The sequence below is a fragment of the Electrona antarctica genome (genome assembly GCF_951216825.1).
Source record: "Electrona antarctica genome assembly, chromosome: 2".
NCBI lineage: Eukaryota > Metazoa > Chordata > Actinopteri > Myctophiformes > Myctophidae > Electrona > Electrona antarctica.
Genome location: NC_136807.1, coordinates 28,160,082 through 28,181,245, shown reverse-complemented (window position 1 = coordinate 28,181,245; position 21,164 = coordinate 28,160,082). Strand labels below are relative to the sequence as shown.

Here is a 21,164-nt window from a genome sequence, read left to right as displayed (position 1 = left end):
GGTTTCAGTTGGTTCTCTGTGTAATGTGTGCACTCTCTCAGAGTTACATTAGCACTCTGTATTTGACAGTGCAGTTACATAACGGTGGTAAATGAAACCCAGGCCTGCCGTCAGGGTGGACAAACTGACCTCAAGGCCCAGAGGGGGGCCATGCAAAGGTCTATCTATGGTTGACCCTTGAATGGGACCAAGTACAACAATTTGCCTAATGACTTACTGACGCTTACAATGATATTGTGAGCTTGTAGTTTACCTATTTTCACCATATGTTTGACGATTTTCGTTCAATATAGTCTCTTAAACCAACCAGCTCTTCCACAATTTTGGAATCCCAGAGATCCTGTAACTCCAACTCCACCTATTTGTCTGTATCAAAACTTCTGTTTGTGAAAATATTTTGTGTTGTTGAGAAGTAATTTCTCTGGTGACCCCCTGGAAACCCCCTCAAGGACCCCCTCTGGACCCACTTTGAGAACCACTGGTGTACAGCGCTGGAACCAGTGCTATTACCGCCGGCCATTTCTTGCAACAGGTTGTGTTCATGGTCCCTCAGTACCGTCTAACATCCACAGCCAACCTTTCTTCAAAAGTGTCCATGGTATGTTGCTGACAGATTCCGGAAATAAAACAATATAAATCAAGAGTGCAGTGAGTTCCTGACCAATCACACACGATTCTTGTTCTCAGCTAAGCGGAGGTGTTCGGCTAGTGAGAAGGGGCAAGTATTGGAGGGTGAACTGACGAACTGAACGTCAGAAGGGCACTGGCAAAGTTCTTGTGACGTAATTTAGTTCTTATTGTCCTCTCCAAGACAAACATTTCTTCTTGGTTTGAGTACCCCGCAGACTTAAGGCAGTGGATCAGGCGGGGATTGGAATCCCTTGGGAATGGGAAGGTTCCCGGTTCGATCCCGGGCTATTACTGTCGAAGTGTCCTTGAGCAAGCCCACTGCTCTTCTGGAACAGTTAGCGACCCAGCTAACTGTTCCTGAAGAGCAGGTTGGTGCCTTGCATGTTTTTTCCTCTCATTTACCATTTTAAATGTTTGCCTATTATTTTATGACATGCCGTGAACAGGAACACTAGGGTTTGTGTGCTTATCCTCCACGGATGGAGATTAAAGGTCTCTCATATCATTGTTCCTCTCAAGTTCAGCTCATCATAGTACAGCGCATAATGCAGATTCGATGTGAATGTGCACATGTCACGCCGTGTGTGTGTGTGTGTGTGTGTGTGTGTGTGTGTGTGTGTGTGTGTGTGTCCTTACCCACTCCTTCTGTCTCCCATGCGTGGTAAAGTCGTACACGGGTATTTTCACACTCTTGCCCAGTTTGAGCTTGCGCAGTGTGTGGTTCAGCAGGCTAAAGTCAAAGGCGTCGGGGTGGTCAAAGTTATAGTTGTTGGCGGCGGCCAGACTCTGCTGATCCGGGGACAGCACCTGATGAGGACAACAGTCACAGTGACATTGATGTGACCCTACAGTAACACACTGTCACACCGCTACAACTGTACGCTGCCACTATAATCAATGGAACCCAGCTGTGGTGCGCAGGTTGTGCATAAATTCTGCGCGTTAATCTGATCAAGTAGGCCGTTTTTTCCCCACTTACACAGCCCGTCGCCTCGCCTTCAGACAGAGGAAAGAAAAAACAGTAAATACGGAACTCCCCGCAGGACGGACAAATCGACAGTGCAGCCACCTAGCTGCGTACGGGTCCGTTTCCCTGCCAGTTCTACAGTAACACTGTCACACCACTGAGGTATTCGTCACTGTCGGGCAGGGACCTCTTATCTCCGTATTTTAGCTTTTTGTGTGTGTGCGTGTGTGTGTTGTCTTTTTTGTAAGTTAACGGCCTACTTGATCATACTACAGCGTTACACAAAAGCATCAAAAGTAGCAGATTCACAAGCTTGAAATGGGGTGCGTTTTGAGCTTGTAGATCTGCTACTTTTGATATTTTTGAATTTGAACAGTTTTGGACATATGAGGTTTCCACCCGACAGAGACTTATTCATAGTACATCGCATGGCCATTGACCCTCTCTCTCCCTCAATCCAACTCACACACAAAATGACAGTATATCAGTTGGTCTGGTGTCATTCCCTAAAGCCCTGATTACCTAAGTTTTGACTGATATGTTGTACAAAAGTAATACCGTAATACTTAATAATAATTAGAACATTTAACTACAAAAGCATCATAAGTAGCAGATCTACAAGCTCAAGCTTGAGTTTGTAGATCTGCTACTCTTGCTATTTTCTTTATTTGAATGTTGAAAAGTAAGTTTTCCACAGAGACGAGCAAACACGTACACATATCACCAATCATCACATTTGTATAAGATGTGCAGGAAACTATCTGCAATGAAACGATTCCAAGGCACATGATTGTTGACACATGCACAACTGCACATATCACAGCGCGACACACACACACACACACACACACACACACACACACACACACACACACACACACACACACACACACACACACACACACACACACACACACACACACACACACACACACACACACACACACACACACACACACACACACACACACACACACACACCTCTTTAGGAGTGCTGTTAGCACACCTAAATTTAGGCTGGACAAGTACATAGTGACCTCCTATGTGTTGGTGTGTGTGTGTGTGTGTGTGCGTTCGTGCGTGCGCACGTGTGTGCGCACGTGCGCACGTGTGTGAATTCCAGACCAGGAATTTGGCACAACGTGTGTGTGACACTCACACACCCACTCCTGCAGGAAACCAATCACTGTCTCTGTTTCATGAACCAGCTTCACAGCACATCGTTGTTGTCGGGCAGAAACCTCGTATCTCCAGATTTCTACGATGCTCATACATTAATGCCATACTCTGTCGACAGTGTCTAGCAAAAGTAGCTCGTAGATCGTCTATTTTACATTTCGTGTCTGTCTGTGGGTAGTGCTGTTTTGTTTTATGTTTTTATGTGGGGACCGTGGATGAAAATGAGCATTTCCCGAAAAGTAACAGTTTTGGACATGCAAGGTTTCCACCCTTACAGAGACGATATAAACCAAGACTGGATAGGTGCATGTCCACCGTGGAGCTCACGCTCAGTGCCAAAAGGAGGGTGTGTGTTCACACAGCTGACCCCAGGAGAGGAGAGGAGAACAGGACAGGACAGATGGTCTGGAGGGCTTGAAGGAGAGGAGACCTACATAGTACATACACCCCAGTGGTGGGGGGCGGGAGGAGGGGCTGCTTGGCAAGCCACAGTTAGTATACAAGAGCCTTGGGTTACTGTCACGGTGTCACCAGGCTGTGACAGCATTACATAACAAGACCGATGCCTCTCCTTTTTTATGGAGGACTTGGAAGTTAACAATGCTGGAGCTAATTGACTTTAATTAAGTAAATAGTAAGCCTGAGCGTGAGGGAGCTTGATGTACAAGTACACCCCTGGACATGACACTAGTATGTCGCAGGGACTTACTCCCAATCCAACCCTTGATGCTGAGTGCCAAGCAGGGAGGCACTGGGTCCCATTTGGTATGACCCGGCCAGGGATCGAACCCCGACCTCCCAGTCCCATGCAGGGTGGACACTCTAACCACAAGACAACTGAGCTAAATTTACTTTAAGGCTTGCATTAAACCTATTATGAGAAATTACCAAAAATGATATCAAAGTGAAGTGAGGTTAAAGAAAACATAAAAGGTCCATAGACTTGGCTGCCACATGACGTCACAAGCCAGACAAAAAGGATATGAAGGTTCTCTTTTCTGGGAGCCCTTTCAACAGTTGAGAATGATTACACGTTCTTGAGGAATGCACAAAATGTGGTGGTCCCTGTTATCAGCTGACCAATCCCAGTAAACTGTGTCTAGAGGTTGCTGGACCAACCCTCCACAAACTGTTATCAGCTGAACAATCCCAGTAAACTGTGTCTAGAGGTTGCTGGACCAACCCTCCACAAACTGTTATCAGCTGAACAATCCCAGTAAACTGCGTGTAGAGGTTGCTGGACCAACCCTCCACAAACTGTTCTTCAATCACAGTAAACCGTGTCTAGAGGTTGCTGGACCAACCCTCCACAAACTGTTCTTCAAATGGACACTTTGTTGTTTATTCGTTAGGATCCCCATGCTGTGCCCTAAAGCACAGCCACTACTTCCTGGTGTCCACATTGATGACTTGTTTTCTCATAGAGTCGGTCACTTGCAGAGCCGTTCAAAAATCTCCATGAATTCAAGGCTTCATGGGGTTTGTAATTGATAAAATCACACCTGTGTGAAGTGAGGTTGCTCTTATCATCATACATCATCATACATCATCATATTCTCAACCAATGGCACATGTCCCACCCAATCACACCAACCACCATCACCATTTGCGTCCTTACTTTTGCCTTCAATGTTTGTCTTTACACAATGTTTGTGTTTACACACTTTTGTCTTCAATGTTTGTGTTTACACACTTTTGTCTTCAATGTTTGTGTTTACGCAAACACTCAAAGCTGGACATAGGAGGGGCTAGTGCCCCTCAATAAAATACAACATTGTTGGGGTGAACTACTCCTTTAATCCAGACAGGGCATGAGGTTGTGATATGACCCATACCCATAGAGCAATAAAAGGATAGAGGCCGAACCGGAACGACAGCCCCGCCCCCACCGCTATTCATTTCAATAGAAGTTGCTCAGTGGCGTTTTGAAGCACCCGGAAGAACGGTCTACTTCCGCATTTGACCACCAAACATTGAACTAAAAACAAACATTAAACCTGTAGGAGGGGCTAGCGCCCCTCGAAAAAGGTAGAGGTGGAAATGGTACAATCAGCTGGGTGAGAGAGGGCAGGCTCAGGGCTCAGGCTGAGGGCAGATCATTTTTTGACGGGCAGAAGGCCAAACTGAGGGGCCATGGCGGCGCTAGCCTTCATGATATCTCTGCCCTGATGACTCTTGTGAAGGAGCTACAGTAAACATTTTGGGAATTATAATCCAGGTGGGACACTGCAAACACACACCTTGTAGAAGGAGTCCATTGCGAGCAGGACCACCCATGGCACATCCAGAGCCTCGATGATCTTCCTGGCTACGGTGGTCTTTCCCGAAGCGCTCCCACCACACAGACCTACAACACGACCAACCAGAAAGACATCAGAACACATCAACACAACCAACCTAAACACACTGCATCCTTTTAACACTTTGAGAGCCCACGCAAAACTGCCCAAAAATCACTTTCACCTAGAAAATCCATTCACATTTTTGAGTGGTGTAAACCACTCCTACAACTGGCTTTTTGAGTGGTGTAAACCACTCCTACAACTGGCTTTTGTGTGCAGAAAAAAATGAGCATGGTTGCTATGTTCAAAATAATTTCTGACGTAATTAAATCACACCCGGGTGAACTGGATGACCGTAGCAACCATGGTCATTTTCTCTGCACAGAAAAAGCCAGTTGTGAAATCACATCCGGGTGTGATTTCATTACGTCAGATCAGAGCTGATCAGGCTACATAATACCTTACCTTATTTCATTACGTCAGACATTACGTCAGACCACAGCTGATCATGCTATATAAAACCTTACACCACTCAGTTCACACGGGTGTGATTTTTTATAATTCAGCTGACTGTGGAGACACATGCTGGAACTTTTTACTTTGAAATGTTTTATAGTTTCTGAGTTATTTAATTTAAACGCCAAATGCATTCTCAATGGCGAAAACACAAACTTTGGCACCACGTATTAAAAAAAAAAGATCAGTTTTTATTTTATTTTATTAAAAAAATATATAAAAATATATATATATATATATATTATTTTTTTTCAAAGACTTCCACAGACGTCTTGGGCTCTGCCCGTGCGGTAATACCAAAAACGTCCACAGACGTCTTCGGCACAAAATGTGTTCAGTCATGTTATGGTCATAATACTGCCTCCCCACCTCGGAACAAGAGGACAAAGTAATGTCATGCAGGTACAGTAGATGCATAGTGTGTCAACAACATAGACCCAACATCCCAGGTTTCATGTACTGTAGGCCTGTCACAACTATTACATCATCTCCTAATAGCAATTAGTTGAGCTAGTCACAATTAAGTTGTATAATTGTTATAATCGCCTCCATTCATCTGCATAAAAACAGCTGGATGAAACTGACATAAATCATGACTTTCCATCGTTGTATGGACAAGTGGTTGTCCACGCTCCTTTAACCACACTCCACTCAACCCTATTTTGGGGCAGAAAAATATTTTGTATTAGTTTTTTGAAATTTGTATTCTATTTTTTTTATACTTTATTGCAGGTTTGTACAATACATGATACAATACGTGATTTTATATGGCCTGTTTTGGCCATAATACATTATTTATTTTGATCATTGGTCATTTATTTGTACATTTCACAATTTCAGTAATAGGCTCTTTGTATTTAGCTCCTTTGTCATATCTGCCATGTGCAATGTATTATACAAATCCTAAAAACAGAAATGTGATGTAATGTTCCAATGTTAAGTTCCAAAACAAAACACAGTTAAATCATTATTTGTTTAACAATGAATCAGACAGACCAAGTTGTACTTTACGTCTACTTCTGTACACACAATGTACACACGATAGCAGGATTAGAACGTTTGTCTACAGAAGACATGCTAACCTTTCAAGACCTATGAAACACTATAACATGGTCTAGCTTTAGCTTGTAGAGGCAGCCAGGGCACGCAAGGAAAACGTCCTATAACAACCCAAAATGTGTGCTTGGGGATTTCTTTCCTCTGGCACAAGCAGTGGTGGAAAAAGTACTCAATACTGCAATATAGAACTACACCGGTAAAAGTATTCATTATGCAGAATGTGGCAATTCAAGTTTTTAAATGTATAAAAATCTTTTGAAAATAGCAGCTCTACATGTGCCGCACCGCAACGCATTGTGAGCTTGTAGATTGGCTATTTTCAAATGGTCGAAATGTATATAGGACTGAAGTGGTTAATGCATGTTTTGAAATAATAATCACAATCTACAAAGTAACTAGTAACTAAAGTTGTCAAATAAATGTAGTGGAGTAAAAGTACCATATTTGGATCAGCGAAATAGTGCAGTAGAAGTAAAAGTATTTGAAATTGGAAATACTGCCATGACTGGGTAACGATGTTCGATAATGGGACAGGATGAGCTTGTCAATAGCTATTAGTGGGGAATACAGTATGGCGATTGCTTATACGTCCTCCTGACAACCTGTACAAAGCCAGCCGTTATCTGGAGGCTGAGTGAGGCAATCTCTGCTAACTCACCACGTCTGCTAGGAGGACATGTGACTGGAGGGGCGACCGCCAGGCTCTCAGATTGAATCACTTAAAGCTTCAGGGCTCTATACTGGTGCATTTTCAGTTCTCCCGCTACATTAAATATCTTTGCTGAAAACACGTCACGGTTTGCAAGGCGTTGAATGCGTGCTGCAAAGGTTTTCCCTAGAATACGGATGCTGGGGTTTACATAAGTGGAATTAAGCCTGATGAGTCTGATGAGGTATGATGATACATCATCACATGAAAAATTGCAAACATAAAAAGCTGATCTACAAGCCCAAAATGTGTCAAATCGCAGTGAGATCTGCTTTTTCCCCCCGATTTAGAACAAATATTTTGACAATTTCGGATCATTTCTGCCATATATGACATGCTCAAAAATAAGGACGCCTTGCGGATCTGCTATTAATGCTGAATGTTTGCATATCTATTTATGACAAGCCCATAGGGTTACTATAGTGTTCAAACAAAGGGGCTATGTGGTTCATGTATGCAGCTCTGCTCAACAGCCGTCCATAACCTGTTGAACAAGGTCATTATTTCACCAGGTACATTATGTGCAGGTACAGGTAGACACTTACTTAATTCAACACATATTCATATTATCAGACATGCCTCCCTCCTATACAGCACATACTGTAAGACTATTCAACTTCAAAACTCCACGTTGAAGGAATAAAACCGGAAGTGACATTTTTTCCAACCAATTCCTCACCCTGTGAAGCCTTGAATTCGTGAATAATCTATGGTTTTGTGACTTTCCTTTGCGGTGAATGAAGAAAAGAGAATATTTGATGAATTGTAAAAAATTAAAAACAGCAAATCTATATAAAAAATCCCACCCGTGTGAACTGAGTGGTGTAAGGTCTTATATAGCCTGATCAGCTCTGATCTGACGTAATGTCTGACGTAATGAAATCACACCCGGGTGAACTGGGTGACCGTAGCAACCATGCTCATTTTTTGGTACGAACAGACAGACAGACAGACAGACAGACAGACAGACAGACAGACAGACTAACAAAGCCAGTTGTAGGAGTGGTTTACACCACTCAAAAATTAAAAACAGCAAATCTATATCAAAAATCTGTTTATAAACTCCTACACAGCTCTCAGAGCATCATCCAAGTGGCTTGTATTTCAGTCGTACACTTTTTGATGGAATATTTCTTAAAAATACTTATAAATCATCTCACGAGCGATTTTAAGTGTTATCCACTCAAAATTTGAGCCATGTAAAAAATGCCTGGGCGCGTGATACATGTGAATGAACGACAACATTGGGGTAACAAAAAAAGTTAAAAAAGTAAATACACATTCATCTCTAGTATGCATTGTGGTGTGAAGTGCAGCACTGCAGCTGTTTCTGGGGTCCTACCGATGACGAAGGCTTCCTTGGACTGGGTTCCATGTTCGTTGTACCACGGGGGGCGTCCGGCGGTGTAGATGGTCCGCTTGGACGTACGCAGGAGCGGGGGCTCCGACTTACACTGGCTGGTGGTCCGTTTCCGCGGCGACAGACCCGTGCTTACCGTGGGGAGGAGCCTGTCCAGTGATTCCGCCTCGCCGCCTCCGCTGGAAAACAGGAAGCACACAGAAGAACATCAACTGGAATGTTTTGTTGGGATTTAAAGGTCTTCATAATGACATTTCCTCTTTTTGAGCGGTAACTAACCTAACCGCTCCAATGACTGGCCGTGTGTGTGTGTGTGTGTGTGTGTGTGTGTGTGTGTGTGTGTGTGTGTGTGTGTGTGTGTGTGTGTGTGTGTGTACGAACACCTGCAATACCACTGGGTGACCTAAAGCGGCACTGTTGAGCAGTGAGCACTCAGCACTATAACTATACTGCAGCCAGCCAGTGGTCTTGTTGAGCAGCCTGCACCGCTCAGTTCACACGGGTGTGATTGTGTCATGAACTCAACATGTTTTCATACAGAATGCTGACATCCTCTACTTGGTCATCATCCACAGCGTCACACCCAAATTAAGATTGTGTCATAAAACTTTGATGCTGCACCCCTATACAAACTATCATGAGGTGAGCTTTGCCTACACAGATAAGTGTAATGGCTGCATGTGCAGACTTGCTTTTAATGCACAAGAACATTCCACTGAGCAGAAGAGAAAGAAGTGTCCAATCCCACGAATCTCTACTGCAAACTGACCATGTAAGTTATTTTTAATAACTATTTCAGTTAACAATAATAAACTTAAATAATACAACTCTGCTTAGAAACAGTGCACACTGTACTTAACTTCCACGGTCCAGTGTCGTTGGAGAGTACATGCAAATAACAAACTAGCCCATTCAAAACAGGCCCTCTTCCATGTATGGGAACAGGCCAGCTGTCTCCCACAGAAGAGAGTGAGAGATTTGATTAAAAAATAACTCAGAGCTTTGACAACAAGTTAACTCTGCCATTCATGACTTGACACTTTCACAGTTTACAGTATCAGAAAACAGCTGGCGGAACCAAAACAGTGTCATAAGTGTCAGGTTCTGATGTGAGACAGCAAAATTGGCAAATTAACGCTGACCACAGGCTTCCTCTTTGAACAGAGTTTGATGCAAGATGCAGTTTGTCCAGCCAAAGACCAGACCAGCCAGGCAGCCAGACAGTTTTTCACCAAACAACAATCACTCAAGTCAACATTTCTTCTGTCCCATTTGCTGAGTTTCCAGTACTTTCCCCCAGGCCAGCCAACTTGACTGTCCCATGACCATTTAACCACCTATCCGGTAACACTTTACTTAAAGGTCGGGTCTATAATGCATTATAATCACTCAAATAATTTGGGGACCCCCACTTTCAGAATCGCTCCCACTGAATAAAGGAGAACTACTCCCTTAGACAGTGCTGATGCAATCACAGTCACACTCTTTCATCGTACAACAAATAGCAAAAATAGCTGACAACACTGGCTGAAAAGTTCGAAAAGTTTTTGGCATCATGCTCAAAATAGGGACACCAGGTTTGAAACTGATTAGGCCTTAGACGCAGTGGTAACCTATACATCACACTTAAATATTATGTTGCTGTCGGGCAGAAACCTCTTATCTCTGTATTTTAACCTTTTTTTGTGTAAATAACGCCCTACTTGATCATACTACAGCGTCACATAAAAGCATCAAAAGTAGCAGATCCACATTTAAAAATGTCTCATTATTACGTACGCAAAAACACAAAGAAGTGCAATGTGTAAATGTTTATCTGAACCCAGGTAACAGTTGCTAACAACACCACCTACTGCAGTATCCGGGAGACCGAGGTGTGCACTGCTCGCCCATTGAGCTCTGCAGAAATCCAGACGCCATGTGGAAAACATTGAATGGTCTGTCTGTCTGTCTGTCTGTCTGTCTGTCTGTCTGTCTGTCTGTCTGTCTGTCTGTCTGTCTGTCTGTCTGTCTGTCTGTCTGTCTGTCTGTCTGTCTGTCTGTCTGTCTGTCTGTCTGTCTGTCTGTCTGTCTGTCTGCCTGCCTGCCTGCCTGCCTGCCTGCCTGCCTGTCTGTCTGTCTGTCTGTCTGTGAATCAACAACCAGCCCTCACCTACTTTCACTGTCTTTTTACAACTAAACAGGGTTGTGTTCCAGAGCAGATTTTTGAACACCACCACCCACCAATACTGGAGTTATCTCTCAGGGGTCAAAGGTAACCGTTAGACAGACAGCAGAGAGAATGAGCAAGAGGGAGGGGGGGGAGGGAGGGAGGGGGGGAGAGAGAGAGTTATCTTATCTCCTTACAGCTCACCTGTGCTAGAAGTTAGAACACAGCCAGTGATTGGGTGGTGACACAGGGGGCCACACATACAGTAGTGCAGGGGTTCTCAACCTTTTTGGCTGGGGACCCCCGGAAATGCTTTGGCCATGTCTCACGACCCCCGCACCCCCCCCCCCCCCCCCCCCCCCCAATACAAACTGACTGCAAAAATAACCTCAATAGAGAAAATATATAATAAATGAATACTGAAACCGGATATAATCATTAAGGAAAGTTTATGTATGTACTATGTGTTCTATGTAAACTCTTCATTTCTATTTTATAGCCATTCAGTTGCAAAACAAATATTATTATTTTGGGGACCCCCCAAAATAATTTGGCGACCCCCCCCCCCCCTAGGGGCCGCGACCCACGGGTTGAGAACCCCTGCTGTAGTGCACTGGTGCATGCATGCAGTGCTGCCATGTCCGCTTATTAGAAGCAACTTTTGGGCTTGTTTTACTGTAAAGTAGCTTGTAAATATTGGTAGTTGGCGGGTTGCAGAACTTGTGAAATGTAGATGCTTATTTGGGCTTTTTTACCCTGATGTTGTTTAAACCAGTGGTTCTCAAACATTTTCATCGACATGTCATCATGGACCGCCAAATGAGTCCCTCCTTAACCCCCATCTGAAATAACTGCACCAGATGTGTGTTGCTAAAATCCAAAATATTCCAAATATTTAACATTTTATTTCAAGAACTCTTTAGAAAATAGCAGATGTACAGTACAAGCTCCCAATGCACGTTGTGAGCTTTTTTTTCAAATAGCTGTTATAGGTTTAAAGTGCTCATGTGACCTATATATAGTCGCTTCTTATGGGCTAGTTTTCATAGACATGGTTGCTTATTTCTCTCACAAAATGTGGCAACAGTGCATGCATGCCGTGCAGTGCAAGGTACAGTACAGAATGGGGTTATCAGTTAAAAACCAAACCAGGGTGCCATAAAAGATTAGCCTAGTTTGGCGTATATTGAGCCTTGACCTCACTGTCCCATGATTACAGAACTTCACATTACTTCTTCCCCCTCGTAAAAAAAACCTGTAAAAAGCAAAAGCCTCATGACCCGAGCGTGTGACAGGAACACAAATCTGGGAACCTAAAAGCATGATTTATAGTATGGTTGTGATCTACAAGCTCACAAGCTTATTTTCACACCAGTGTACAGTGGTGGGGGTATATATCAATTAAGCATTAAGAACCAACAGCATAAACAGTGAGAAGCTTCTTTTAGGAGAGACAGATGCAGGAATCCATCTGTGCCTCTCCTGCAGCGGCCAGTCGATAATAATAGTAAACAGTAAACAAGACGGTGGGTGTCACCACACACACACACACACACACACACACACACACACACACACACACACACACACACACACACACACACACACACACACACACACACACACACACACACACACACACACACACACACTGTTGGTGCTGCAGTGCAGGCTGTAGTTTTGTGCAGGCGGGTCGAGCTTCTAGTTTTGTACAAAAACAACAACTCACTGACAATCCGGCACATATGTGTTAACTGACATGACCTCCATGGCTCCATTCTTACTTGCCACACTGGACTACAACTCAACGCAACGCAACTCAACTCAACTCAACTCAACTCAACACAACACAACACAACACAACACAACACAACACAACACAACACAACACAACACAATTGTGTTTGGAATCCTGTTGTCATGGAATTACAGCAATTACACAGGACACTGGACACTGGAGAGGTACAGAAAAAGAGATCCCGCTTAGGACAGAATACAAATACAAATAAATAGAACGCCAGTCAATACGCAGTTGCATGATTATCTTTTTCTGAAAAATGTATACTGTATACTATACACTATAGCTTATAGCTAAATCTAAAATGACACAGCTGCTTTCCCGGATTGAACGGGTCAAAGGCTAATTAATAATAGCTGCCTACTTTCTTGACACTTTAAAACACATCATTTTCACAACACAAGCTCACAATGCGTTGCAACATCTATCTGCTAGGAAAACAAGAGCAGCAGAACCAAGTACAGTTGCAGTGTGTACAGCCAGCGCAGAGGGTCTGAACATGTTGGCATGCCGTAAATATCTACAAGTTCACAAGGTGTCACGAAGGTGATGCGCTGCAAGCTTGTAGATCTGCTATTCACCAAGCACGACACCAGCACAAGCACATAACTAAAGTATAAGTGAGGTTTAAGCAGTTAAGCCTAAAGTGCAGTAGCTCGTAGTCCCTCCAGCCATTACACAGTGACAGCTGACAGCCAGGGAATGGACCCCTGGGTGACTTCTCACAACAACAGGGGAGTGGCCCCAGCATGCAGAAGCGCTAGTAAACTAACTCTGGCATATGCATGCAGGCAGGCAGCTCACCTGGAGCTATAACCAACCAAACAACTGAACAAACAATAAAAGAACAAGAACAACATTTGAAGAAAAGGCAGCAGAAAGTGAGGGAAACAAAGAATAAACTCCAGTGCACTTACCTGTCCTGTCTTAGGGTCCAGCAGCCAGATATCCTAGCTCCCGTGGAAAGTGAGTTCATACTGCAAAAACAGCAGGCAGGCTTCCACTACTGCGGGAGCTCTACTACTTAATATGTTTTTGTTTTAAACGTTAAACTGGGTCTTTACCGTCAGCGAGGGAGGGAAAAACCATGAGCACACACACATACACACAACACTGACGTATACACACACACACTCATACGTATACTGTACTCTCACGCACACAAACTCAGAACAACAAGTCAACACTTAGTGCCACTACTAGCCTCTGGTGAGACACATCCACCACAGAGCGATAGGGAGAAAAAGAGAAGAAAGAAGGAGGTAGCTGCAGTAAATACAGAGAGGCAGGACTGGGGAGAGAAACGAAACTATGCTTGAAACATCTGTTTTGCTTTCTATTTACTCCATTCAGTGTTCTGGAAACAGAGAGCTATGCAGACAGAGAGAGAGAGAGAGACAGAGACAGACAGAGACAGAGAGCGCATTAGAAATGAAAGTGCTTTTTCCCTCCTCTTTCTGCTCCTGACGTGGAGCCCCGCCCCCCTGTCCGTGCCATGCAGCCCAACAAAACGTAAGAGGATAACCTATCCTCCAGATTATGTTCGTTACACTGTATTAATAGCAGCAGGTTAAAGCCAGACCTCCCCTCTCTGCTGGCATGATATGACCACACACGCACACGCACACGCGCACACACACACACACACACACACACACACACACACACACACACACACACACACACACACACACACACACACACACACACACACACACACACACACACACACACACACACACACACACACACACACACACACACACACACACACACACACAATATTAGAAAATAAGCAATCTGCTTATTACAAGCTTAACGAGTTGCCAATCTTGGAATAAGGTGAAATATGCAGAATATTTTTGAAACAAATACAAATCTTGTATGGGGGTTCCTTGGCACAAGATTGAGATATTTTCGGATGCGAGTGCATGGAATGAAATAGGCAATATTAATTTAGGTGGGTCCTGGACATGAAAATGTTTGAGATCCACTGATTTAACCAACATTTAGAAAACAAGACACAAATAAATAACTACACTTTAGAAACAAGTAAAACAAAAAAACGTTACCTACAACTTCCAATGTTTGCAACCAGCCCAAAGTCACTTATAATAAACAGACATGGCAACTCTGACAACACACACACACACACACACACACACACACACACACACACACACACACACACACACACACACACACACACACACACACACACACACACACACACACACACACACACACACACACACACACACACACACACACACAGCTGCGTGTCATCTGTCTCTGACAGTCACTGTCACAATATTTTACTGGAGGTGATGAAGAAAACAGCTCACACACAGAGACAGGGAGAAAATCAGAGTGAGTGAGTTGGTAGGTATGTAGGTATAGTTAGGTAGGTGTGATGTCATGTGATTATTTTTGAGAGAAATGCCAAATTCAAAAATGTCATTAAAGAGCACCTGTCTGCAATTTTACAACTGGAGAAGAAATGACCCCCACTGTTTTTCTGTAAATATACTTTCACTGCTCCTAGTGTTCAGCAGGGAGTGTTGGGGGTGGGAGGAGTAGTGACGGAGGTGCCACATCCTCCCAGTGGGGGCTCCTCACTGGCAGGTGAGCCAGTAAGATACAACAGCTGTGACAACACAGAAATGTGGGAATGAATCAATTGACATAACGACTAAATTGTGGAGAGAAAAAAGGGCTAGAATAAAAAAAAAAACTAGAAAAAGTGCCCCTCGGGTCACAGGTCTCCAACAGGGCAGGTCAGGTTGTGGCCTCCTGGTGGCGCTGGTGCCATTTCTTCTTACGCCTTGGATGGCAATTGGATGATTTGAGGCATTTTGTTGAAAACAAAATGTGTTTTGCAAAAGTCCACCTGTTGGTGGCGCTATAACAGGCCAATGTGAAAAGGGTGGGATATATTCCTCAGCCTAGTAGGAACGTCTGTGAAAGATTTCACATACATTTGCACGCTGCGTTCATGCTTTGAGGCTTTTTGTTCAAAACTGGCCAATCCTGCAAACTTTAAAAGCCAATGTTAGCCAATCAGGATGGAATATGAAATATCGGGCAGATCTGTCTTGAGCACATGACTATAGAGATACTGTGTAACAATTTGCGGGATTTTAGGACAAAATATAATATAAAAAAATGTGTTTTACAAAAGTTGGCCTCCTCCTGGTGGCACTATAACAGGCCGTTCTGGAAGTTTTGGGGCAGAGGTTCATCGTTGGCACACACACACACACACACACACACACACACACACACACACACACACACACACACACACACACACACACACACACACACACACACACACACACACACACACACACACACACACACACACACACACACACACACACACACACACACACACACACACACAGACGGACGGAGTTGTCTCCCCATGCCTTCGGCCTGGTGGAGACAATAAATGTGATTTGTTTCACCATGCAATACGTTAATGGAGATGGAGACATCAGTCACGGAGCATAGGATAGGAGCCACTACCAAGTACCAACGACAGCACTTGGACTTACTAGATCAGTGGTTCTCAAACGTTTTCACGTCAAGGAATCAATTTATATGTATTTGGCCCAGCCCAGACCCCCGCTTAAGAGACGATTTGTCAAGATTTTATAGCCGAAATTTCCAACAGGGCTTTACTGCAGTGTTTACTGCTACTATACAACCGTAGGCTATACCGAAATTCAACATCACTTTTTAGGACCTCTAGTCTAGTTTGAGGAAGTTGTAGTGAGTAAGCAGCTATGTTGGTGTGCTAATGAAATATTGACTCGGTAGTGCCGAGTCACTGTGGGTGTGGCGTTCTTGGCTACTGCCAGCAACATTCCACTGATGTGTATGTTCGACTAATGTATTAGCCCTCTCTTAGTGCTTTAGTGCCAGCTGTAACAATTCTGCTGCCATGTGTCAAACTGGAAAACCTGCCACTTGCACTGCCGATGAACATTAGCAAAAAATTGTGTTTGTTGTCATGATTTGTCACGACAAGAGTTGGTTTTGTCCGCGGCGTAAACGTCTTTAAATAAATCATATTATGTTTTATCCCTGCTTCTGGTCAGACCGAATTAAATAGTAATACATGCATGCATGTCCTTTTGGGAAAATGAGTTTTGAGCTTGTAGAATAGATCATCTATTTTCAGTGGGACGGGAAAGGTGTGGACCAAGGGTGGAGGCCCTGGGGGACCCTGGTCATCCAGGTGGAGGCCCTGGGGGACCCTGGACCACGGGTAGAGGCCCTGGGGGACCCTGGTCATCCAGGTGGAGGCCCTGGGGGACCCTGGACCACGGGTAGAGGCCCTGGGGGACCCTGGTCATCCAAGTTTAATATCGTCTCTGTCGGGTGACAACCTCGTCTGTCCAAAACTCAGGATTCAGAAAAATAGCAAAAGTAGCAGATGATCTACAAGCGATTGTGGATCTGTTACTTTTGATGCTGTTGTGTGACGCTATACGCTGCTGTGCCCAAACTGCCCCTGGCTCTTCTATTCACATATTGGACTCCACAGTCACCAGCAGGAAAACAGATGGAGAGTTCAGCTAGTTCAGCTAGCGCAAAAGGAAAGCAAATGAATGGATGAGTAGGACAGATAATCGCTTTTGACTCTGCCATGATGATGATGATGATGATGATGAGGATGATGATGATGATGAGTATGATCAAGTAGGGCATTTATTTACGGAAAAAACACAAAAAGTTAGAATAATATGGAGATAAGAGGTTTCTGCCTGACAGCAACAATATACTGTATAAAGCCAATTACTGAAATATACAGGACAAATATGTGGCTAATAATGGCCGGTACCAATCAAAATAAATAATGTACTATGGCCAACAGAGGCAACATCATTTATAATGTTATACTTTTTCAAATTAGCTGATTTACAAGCTCACACATGTTTTTTGTTTGTTTTCTATTCTTTTTGTCAAGGTGAAGCCTGACCTATGTCTTACGGCCAAGCTACACCAGGCTTTTCTCGCACAAAACGCGGGCGTTTACCCTAAACGTGTGCGTTGAATTTAGGTGCAGTCCTATTTTTAAAAAACGCACGCGCGGCGGAGCGGGCCGCACGTTTAGGGTAAACGCGCGAGAAAAGCCTGGTGTAGCTTGGCCGTTACTCAAATTTAATGACGACTATGGCTCCTAGTCGGGACTAGTCCTGATTGGCTCAGCAAACAACGGCATGAACAGTCAAGCGCAGGTTGCCTCTCTAACACAACAGCAGCTAATGTTATGCGCTAAACTGCAAGGACGGACAGCAGCAAAGCCACAACAAAACAGTCATTGAACCACGAACAGAACGTCGTGGAAACGAACGCAAACAACGGCTGCGAGGTTGTGACACACAAACATACACGTTACTAAAATAATAATAATACTAATAATACTACTAGTACTACTACTAATAATAATACTAATACTAATACTAATAATAATATGGGGGAGTGGGGGGAGAATACAACAGAGACAAGAACACAATGGAGACAGCGCTTCTTTCACCTGACAAATATCACTATGTGATCATTTCTTGTTTTCTTTTCTTTCATAATTCACCAGGTTGAAAGTGGTTTATAAAGGGCATGGAAAATGACGATGGAAATAATGATGGTAATTGTGGCATTTCTGTTCATTTCATCCAAGCGATAGGTTAATAGGTCTGACTGTCAGGTGATTATGCAAGTGTCATTACGTGACTTGAAGGTATGTGAGTCACACTGATACAGAGGTAGGCAAGATAGGACATGAATAATGACCGATAGTAAAACATGTTGTTCTACCAAGCAGACACTTTTACAGTCACATCGATCACTTTCAGATAATTTGTATATTTTACCGTATTGCAACTTGCAACTTGAAATGTGTTAACGAACAATGGCTAAAATGTTGACCTGGACCCCATTCTCCTAACTTTTGACCAAACTCGACATGTCACAGTTTAGGTGTAATTCAGACTGCTGCAATGTTGCATAAAAAATTCAAAATGCACCACATGCCCAAAATGGGTGCATCTGTTTGGTCCGACGTACTACCAGTCTAACCTGCCACGCATGTCGGAAGCCACGGGTTAGTTTTAACCTGCCACGCATGTCGGGAGCCACGGGAGTTTTAACCTGCCACGCATGTCGGGAGCCACAGGTTAGTCTTAACCTGCCACGCATGTCGGGAGCCACAGGATAGTTTTAACCTGCCACGCATGTCGGGAGCCACGGGTTAGTTTTAACCTGCCACGCATGTCGGGAGCCACAGGTTAGTTTTAACCTGCCACGCATGTCGGGAGCCACGGGTTCGTTTTAACCTGCCGCACATGTTAGGAGCAACAGTGTTGTCAGACTAATGCCTGTAGGACTGTTAGTATGTCTAACCAACGTATGCACTCTGTCCAAAAATAGCAGATCTGATTTGTCAAAACATCAGTAATCAGTGATCTAGATTCTAGGCATCTCCAAAATCAGGATGGGCATCAGACCCAAATATGTGGCATGGCCCATGGGTCGAGCTTGTACCTTCTATTTTCAAAAGATTTTTTTTAAACTTGTCAAATGGGACATTGTGCATAATGAGTACTTTTTGATCAAGAACATGGCCTATTTTTTTAAATATATACAAATTGGGACACAAATTGGCATAAAACGGCTATAACACTATATAACCCTAAGAAGTTTCCACCTGGCATAGACATAGACCATATATTGTTGTTGTTGAACAGACAAACAGAATATCCCTAAAGGCTGATCTGATCTGATGATTATGACAATGAGGCAAAAACATTACTGCAATTATCTCAAATGATTGCGATCATCAGGCGGTTATGTATTAGTTGTGACAGGCCTAGTGATAGATCAAGTCAAACAAGATTAAAGATAACTTGATTCTGGTGTGCAAAGCAGAGGAGCTCACCTCTGACTGACCTGGTCACAGAACAGAACTAGTGACTCTCTGACCTGTCCCCATCTCACGTTTATACACAGAACAGAACTACTGACTCTCTGACCTGTCCCCATCTCACGTTTATACAATTTACTATCCAGACCTGTCCCCATCTCACGTTTATACTATTTACTATCCACAGAACAGAACTACTGACTCTCTGACCTGTCCCCATCTCACGTTTATACTATTTACTATCCAGGCATTTGGCAGAGGCTCTTAATCCAGAGCGATTTACAGTAAGCAAGGTAAACAAACACATCAAATGCATACAGTGTAGTGCCTCACTGCCTCAGGAAATCTAGGATCATAGGTAAACCAATAACCTATCAGTCTAAACACACGGGGACAGCCTTATCAAGTAGGGCGTCAATTTACGTTTTGTTTTTTTTAATATGGAGAGAAGAGGTTTCTGACCGACAAACGATATTCATTATAATTGTTGTCATTACCTCTGCCCCTCCCTCTCTACCTGCCAGGCCAGGGTGTCCCGACTGTCCCGTCCTTCAGTAGCTACTGGTTGGGACAGGGAACTGTGGACTACATTTGGAACACCTGGGCCAGGTGATTCCCTAATCCAGGGGTTTGGAAAAGAATCATGGCACTCCATCTTTAAAAATCAACAAATCCTACATGAATGGTTAGGGACCACATGCAATACTTCCTCAGACCACCAGTGGTCCACAGACCACCTGTTGAAAACCCCTGCCCTAATCAGTATTTGTCTGTCTGTCTGTCTGTCTGTCTGTCTGTCTGTACTCTTCTTACTGTTTCCTGGACAGATATGTGAAAAATATACTGTATGTTGTTGACTGTATATGTATGTACGTATTGTATTCTTAATTTGTCAATGAAAATTTCAGCCAATCAAGACAGTTGAACAGAGAAGCAGATCGACAGAGGAATAGTCTGTAGGTTGGTCTGTGGCTTCACGCTGTGAGGCCAAGAAAGAGAGAGAAACAGAGGTAACACTGTTATATAGGTCAATAGCACTCTGGAATGCTCCGTCCAAAGACATCTATCTTCAGTCTGTAATTGGCTCATTCATGTGTCTCAAATGGGAATCCTTTAATAAACATAATTAATAAAAATGCCCAGAATCATTCAGAATCAACTTCCTTGTCTCATCATGTTTACAGGCGTGAGTGAAATTAGTTTTGTGCAACCATGGTTTGTAGTTTTCAGAAAGGAAAAAAGGGATGGACAGAGAGAGGGAGAGCAAGGACAAAATAAATGTGAAACATGTAAAAAAGAACAAAATCCCCATCATTTCCACCCACCGTCCATATGGGACTACAGATCCCATTGTCTGCGAGGAACGTTCATAAAAAACCTAGCTAAAACAGCTTCAATTTAATGTAAAAGTTTAAATTGTGGCTTCGTCACTCTCCCCATACACCGAACAATGGTCAATGTCTGTGTGCAAGTTCAGGTCAATCCACTGAAGAGAAAACGGGGTTCCAGACGAGACGGACAGAGGTCTCTTGACCAAGAAGTACCAATGATGCATTGCAATGTGTTGCTGTAATAAGGCATCAT

General features: G+C 43.6%; 1 protein-coding gene across 3 annotated transcripts in view; it reads right to left on the bottom strand.

Moving 5' to 3' along the window:
- uckl1b (uridine-cytidine kinase 1-like 1b) overlaps nucleotides 1–21,164 on the bottom strand; it is a 43,957-nt gene that overhangs the window by 16,242 nt on the left and 6,551 nt on the right. For 2 of the 3 annotated variants that reach the window (XM_079491438.1, XM_079491437.1), the window contains exons 1-4: nucleotides 13,567–13,868; nucleotides 8,685–8,881; nucleotides 5,017–5,123; nucleotides 1,267–1,437 (exon numbers count right to left, since the gene is read on the bottom strand). In XM_079491438.1, the coding sequence (XP_079347564.1) occupies nucleotides 1,267–1,437; nucleotides 5,017–5,123; nucleotides 8,685–8,881; nucleotides 13,567–13,625 (534 nt within the window). In that variant the 5' untranslated portion in view covers nucleotides 13,626–13,868. Of the gene's footprint in view, nucleotides 1–1,266; nucleotides 1,438–5,016; nucleotides 5,124–8,684; nucleotides 8,882–13,566; nucleotides 13,869–21,164 lie in introns of those variants that run through there. The other variant, XM_079491439.1, reaches the window with a different exon arrangement.